Source organism: Chelonus insularis, unplaced genomic scaffold (genome assembly GCF_013357705.1).
Source record: "Chelonus insularis isolate UGA/USDA-ARS -01 unplaced genomic scaffold, ASM1335770v1 scaffold_714_pilon, whole genome shotgun sequence".
NCBI lineage: Eukaryota > Metazoa > Arthropoda > Insecta > Hymenoptera > Braconidae > Chelonus > Chelonus insularis.
Genome location: NW_023276795.1, coordinates 314,034 through 320,861, shown reverse-complemented (window position 1 = coordinate 320,861; position 6,828 = coordinate 314,034). Strand labels below are relative to the sequence as shown.

General features: G+C 34.2%; 1 protein-coding gene across 2 annotated transcripts in view; it reads left to right on the top strand.

Annotated features, from left to right (window-relative positions):
* The first annotated feature begins 496 nt into the window (after positions 1–496).
* tio (tiptop) overlaps positions 497–6,828 on the top strand; it is a 71,361-nt gene continuing 65,029 nt past the window's right edge. For both annotated transcript variants that reach the window (XM_035094626.1, XM_035094625.1), the window contains exon 1: positions 497–1,461. In XM_035094626.1, coding sequence (XP_034950517.1) covers positions 1,422–1,461 — 40 coding nt within the window. In that variant the 5' untranslated portion in view covers positions 497–1,421. The remainder of the gene's footprint in view (positions 1,462–6,828) is intronic.

Here is a 6,828-nt window from a genome sequence, read left to right as displayed (position 1 = left end):
ATTTGGCAATAGAACGTTACGAAAAGTACAACGATATCAAATTTTTATATACATTTTCTATCGTACGATAATTGCAGTTAAAAATATTCAACATTCTTTATATATTATTTTATTTAAAAATATATATTTATAATGAAGAGAAAAAAAATTATTGAATCAATCACAAAGATTTTTAAAATTCAGAGTGATATTTGAGTAATTTGAGATAATATTTTTCATGAATGATCATAATAATAATAATAATAATTGTGAAATAATATAAATACTTAAGAAGACCTTTTTTGATAAGTCTTATATGTTGTCCCCATAACTTTGAATTTGTAACGGAAGAAAGAGTTGACGCGTGAGTGAGGAAGAAAAAGCGCGCGTTAGGAGGAGGAGGGCGGATCAGTTGGTGAGCAAGCACGAGAGGGAGGATCGAGGGAGCGAAAACCTCCCCCACCACACGCCGTTTTGCCGTGACGCCAGTCTGCAGTCAGTCAGCGCTGGACCGCCGCCCGCTCAATTTCTAATTTCACGTTGTGAGTTTTGAAAAGCTCGTGCGGGCTTAATAATTACATTAATCATTTCATATCGCGCTGCATCCATTTAGCCAAAATATACCGTAGTGGATACGAACTGTGTATTACACCATTTATTCGAAACTATTATCATTCTCTTACCGAGTATACAACTATTTGTGGGCTTTTTTCTAACTTATTATTCAAAAGTTTTCCAACCAAGATGTATTGTAGAATTACTGTACAGACATAAGTTTATTCAAATCAACCTAAGCTTCCAACAATTCAATGTAAATGGTCGCGCTAAATTGATTGGCGGGAAAAATAAATGTTACAATAGTGGTAAATAATAATGTATTATTGAGTAAATTTAAAATGAAAAAATGGCATAGTGTTGAACATAATGTGTGTGGACCAAATTTTCTAACAGTGACAATGACAGGAAAGGTAGACATTAATCAACCTCGAGGATGTACCTAATGCAACACATTTGATCTCTTTCTATTTTCCAATAATCAGAGTGTCAGTGGTATTAAATAATCCTCGAGTTGATAGAAAATCAATGAACGGAAGAAAAGTCTGAAGTGTGACAGCAATCTTGATGTTCTGAGACGAGTTAGTGCTTTACAATATAGTGTATAAAGTTTCTCAACATATAATTGGTGACATGAGCTATTTTAGTAGATCAGTGTGAGAGTGATCGAGTTTTAACATTAGTGAAAATAGAATTGAAGCGTTGAATGACGTTGGATGATGAAGATAATATCAGTGCACATACCTCGGAAATGAATGTCATCGAAATTTTCGACAGATAATTTGTCAGTTAACGGATTTGATAGTAATTATAAATCACCAAGACTTTCATTGACATCAAAAATAACCGTTTAAACTTCAATTGTCATTCAATTTTGATAAAGACAGATGCCTCGAAGAAAACAACACGCACCGCAACGCATGAAATGTAAGTCTATTTAATATTTTTATTGATTTTCATTTAAATAATTAGATATTGCATGTAATAACTTGATAAATCGTACTACAAAACTGTTGTGAAAATGAAATATGTGCGTGAAATAAAAGTTAGAGTTTGTTGATTCGATGTACCGCGCAGCACGTTGCTTTACCCCACGTGGGTTTTCAAGAGGCGAAAACAATCTTCGTATTATAACATATACATAGATCCGAGTAAAACTGTATCTTGTGGATAAAGTTTGTCAGAACGAACCTGAGAGTTGAGAAGTTTTCTCTTTCTTTAAGCCTATGGTATGCACGTTGTGTTTGTTCACCGGTAAATCCTGCTCCAGTAGCTTGAGTGTGCACATAAATCTTACAACGGAAGACTCTACACTAGTAAAGTTTCTTGGAGTCAAGAACTACTATAGTATGCGCTCGTTGAGAAGAAAAAAAAACAGAAATAGTAATATACTTCAACTACATAGGCTACATTTTTCTGTTTTTTTTTTTTAATAACTTAAAACATGTGTGTATTTAGTATTATGGTAATCTTTGAAAATTATTATTCTCCTAGGAGTATAAGTATTACGCTTGTAATAATTCAATAAATTAATTCATTGACCTGCAAGGTAATTATGTCTAACGATGCAAAATATTAGATCGACCGCAAAGGCTAATCAAAGTGTAACTTTTCAAAGTGTATGGGCTTAGGATAATTTATTGTCACTCTTGGCGTGCTTTATGACGCCTTTAAAATTCGAGACTGCGTTTTCAGGGCGCTAACGCAGTAACTTTCTTGCCGAGTCGTGGTTATCCCCACTAGTGAATCACTCGTCGGATCGGCGTGCACATAAATCGAACTCACCTGACAGCCGACTCAACCGAGACGCGGTTTAAATTCTTTACGTGTCTTTTACAAAATACGAGAACATATCGCCGTAAGTGTATGTATGGACATAGTGTCACTTGACAAAACCACATCAGCATTAAAAAAATTCTAATATACTCTGTATACTCCATGCTGCAGAACTCTTTTCTTACATATTTTTTTTTTGTAAAAAACATTTAATATAATTTGAAAGTTCATAAAAGTAAAACAAAGTATTTAATATTTAAGTGTAATGCTGCATAATTAATTCATTTTTGGATATGTCTCTTAATTGAAACTCGATTTAGAAGTAAAAATATTTTTATTAGACAGTAAATTTTGAGTTCTTGTAATTAAATTGGATATTTACAAAGTGTCTTAATGAATACAGTAACGATCAAAAGTATTTTGACGAAGATATTAATTGCATGAATTAAAACAAAAAAGAAACACAAAAATTTCTATGTTATTTTTTTTAAAAGATATCGAATGTTTTAATGAGTTCAAAAAATTACAATCAAACTGCTCTTTAGTGTATCCAAAAAATTTTTTTATGCAGTTTTATTTTAAAGACAATAATAATAAACTTTTTATTGTCAAAATATTTTTGAGCGCAATTGTGATTACTTATGATAACTCAAAATTCACGGTCAAGTAGAAATATTTTTACTCCTATTATTTAAAAAATCTACTAGTGATTTTTTTCTGACGGTTAGTGCAAAAATTCTCCGCACTTTTTCAATTTTTTAACACAAATAATTCTATAACTAGTCCAGGACGATTTTTAATAAAAAATATATTCTGTCGAGACAACAAGTCGAACATATAAATTATTCAATATTTTAAATAACACTTTTCCAAATAAAAGAAAACAATAATTCTATTTATTAATTTATTAATAAATCATTAATTAATACCAACTTTATAAAAATTATTTCAAATTATTTTGAATTTAATTACTATTTAAGTACCAATGTTATATGTAATGTAATATTGGGAAGAAAAATAGTACAATGTATAAATAATAGAACCATCAGCGAAAGTTTGAACGGGAGATAAAAAAATCTTTGATTACCGAGGCGTTTAATTTCTCTACTTAATTTATCGTGTCCGGTTAAAGAGTGAAAGGTATATACACACAACTACTTTAGTCTAAACGTCCAAATTGAAGAGATAAATGTAGGTTTATATGCAGGCAGGATAAATAAAATAATAAACAATATTACAGTAGATATTCAAATGCGAGAATAACTTCAATATAGGTATGCTTCCTCTTCTATGACGTGGATATCAAGACATATGTGGGCGTACCAAAGAAATATACTGGCTGCGATAAATTTCAGCAAGCATGCATTCCCTTTTGATTCTCAGGCGATTAATCTTTCACAAGTCTTGTAGGGTGAAGACGTCGAATATATTTATTTTTAACTTTGAGACTGGACATCATTACATAAATATATTTTTTATACTAAATGATCGTTTTTTAAAGTACATTTATTGTTTGAAAGTATAAATTACTATTATTCTATTTGTTATTAAAAGTGTTAAATTATTTCATTAATAAATTGTTACATCATGAATCATTAATAGTATCTACACTTGGTGACATCAAATCATTCTCAGTTGAAAATTCATTGATAAAAATGAACACTCATTTTTACTGTGGTTGACTCATTCGAGATTTCAGAACAGTTTATTTCTGGATAGACGAATGAAAGGAGCATCACGATGCATTAACGACGCTCTGCAACCAATCTTACCGACACTGAAAATGAGTGATATGCCGAAAGAATTGCATGATTTATTTAAATGGCTTCTGTCTTTGTTATTTTATATTATATTTAGATTTCAAACTGCCATTATTACTTCTCCCACCAAGATCGACTTCTCTTATCAATTCACGGTTGTATATTTAATTTAAAACGGAAAATTTTCACTTTTTTTTAGTTCTTTTTTTAAGAAAAAAAAAGAAAAAAAAACATAGTTCATCTCTTTTGTCTACCAAAAAAAGCATTACATGTTATCCGAAGGGCAAGCATGGTAGATACTGATTTTTCCTCTGGCAAGTGACAGATTTATGACTCTGTCCTTGAAATTCCAGAAAAAGCCGAGAACTAAATCTTTGGTCCTATTGTTCAGAGTGAAAGTTTACGCAATGGGTTTCCGTGTAATGTAAAGATTGACCGAGTATTGAAGGTATTCACATACTTTAGAGATTTAACTTGACTGTACCAGGCGACATCACTAGGTTTACTTAGCTTGGCAACTTGAATCGAAACTATTAAAGTTATTGATACAAAAACCAATAGATAATTCAAAAATCATTGTCTAAATTGTTTATTTTAATTTAAATAATAAAATAAATACTAACAGTATCTGTTACAAATTAATTCATTTTTTATCAACATTTAAAAAAATATTTGTTTCACATTTTTTTTTTCTAAAAAAAAAATATTCAATATATTTATTGATACGCATTTTTTTTCAGAGATAAATAAAAAAGTTTGTATACCAGTTGATCTCTTCATAGTCGCCATCTTTAAACTGATAGTTTTGAAAAAGGAAAATGTCATGTTGAAAGATCTGTGCAGTATGGTTACAAACTTATAAAGATTGGTCGAGCCATACTACCACGGCAGGAGACCAACGTTTTTGAGTCCCAGTCGCGGTGTTAATAAATTAGTCTTAAGAAAAAGATGGCCGGATGACGAATACCCGATGCCTGGTGTCTAAAGCCAGAGAGTCATGGAAACGTAGCGGGAGAGCGAGAAAAGGTTGAAAGTATAAGCAAGATAGAGAGACCATGAGAGAGCGAGAGATAAAAAGACTGGTGTGTGTCGTAAGAAGCAAAATACGAAAGGACAGAACTAACACTTTAAATCCACCAGTACTAGCACATCAAAGAGATGTCTAACCGCCAGTGAAGACATCATGTGATATGATCCTTTCAATTAATCACCTTTATCTTTAAATTACCAAGATACATCAGTGAATTAACAATTCATAAATCCTAATAATGACTAACTGGATTATAAACTAGTTTATATTCAGATGCCTCACATGTCTTTCTATTTGATATGATTCTTCAAAATAAATGTGTTATTATTTAATATTAAAAAAATCAAATGAATAAAAGTAAAAGCGTCAATAAATAAATGTAAATTTTCTAAAACCTTCGACAAATATACAATGGTTATATGTGTAGCAGGGGTTCGGGGGTAAATCCACTTGATCCAGGAGCTGACATAAACATAAACACTGACCAACGGACAAAACGCGTCTCAGAGAGATCTCCATTACGATGGAAATTCCATTATCCCTCAGAAGAAGAGTCCCTCGACGCCTCGACACAAGCAATCGAACACAAGTATCCTCTCCTCGTGTCGCTTATCCTCTCGTTCACTCATACCGTTTCTACATGTACTAGTTCTCTCACCACACTTAAGGGAACCTCTGTCTCTTCTCAAGTCAAACCCACTTATCCAAACCAGTAGCGCTCGATTATCCTAACGTAATAAAAAAGACATGAATATCAAACAAATAAGGACTACCCATCGTATCCTACGGTGTTTATAACTAAAAATATCAAGTTGGTTATTTAATGCGAATGACAAAGGAAGAAAAATAAGGATAAGGAAGCGGCATCAGTCATACGTATCTGGTGATATACACACGTGTAAGGGTAGTTGTATCGGTATGAGGATAAAGGGAAAAGAAGACGCGTGTGAGTGTTGGAAGCCACTCAACCTCCCCTTGGCCACCGTTAACTTGGACGTTATATAGCCAAGGTACAGGTGGGGATGGAGTTTCTCTGTGTCCGTCTCGTCTCGACTCGTCTCGCGTGACGGCCTCGTCAGCCGTCAGCCAAGCTTCGTCCGGATCGATACGCTTACCACTCTTTGCGTCCTCGTCGTAGCGCCACCACCTCACCCCTTGGCCACGCGAGTGGCGCCTCCCGTGAAAAGCAATGCACCCACTCTCCTTCTGTGCTACAGCAACCCCTCGCTATTCTCCTAGCCGAGTCTAGTTGAGTCGAGTTGAGCCACCGGCCGGGTCAGAAGACGTCTGCTGCCCGGGCGAGCGACAGCTATCCCCACCCTCCTTACATTCTCTCTTTCTCTCCTTGGTTTCCTTTGCCATCGGCTCGCTTGGTCTTCACTGTGACTCCTTCCTTCTTTATACTCACCCCTCTCAATTTCTTTCTCTCTTTCACACACTCACACAAATACACATACACACAATGTCCCTCCTCATCACTTTCTCTCTGTCCTCGCGACCGTCTCCCGTCGTCTCTACTTCACGACTCTATTCTACCGCGACGTGCTGCGAGATGGACAGCTTTGCTATCAAAATGTATGTTGGACGTACGTGTCGGTGGAACGCCGGCGCCCCAAGCTGTATCTTATACCAAGACATTTACACTTTATATGTGGAGACAACTTATTCACCAATACCAATACACTCACATCTTTCCATGTCTCGATCTGATCGAAACTTTATCCTTCA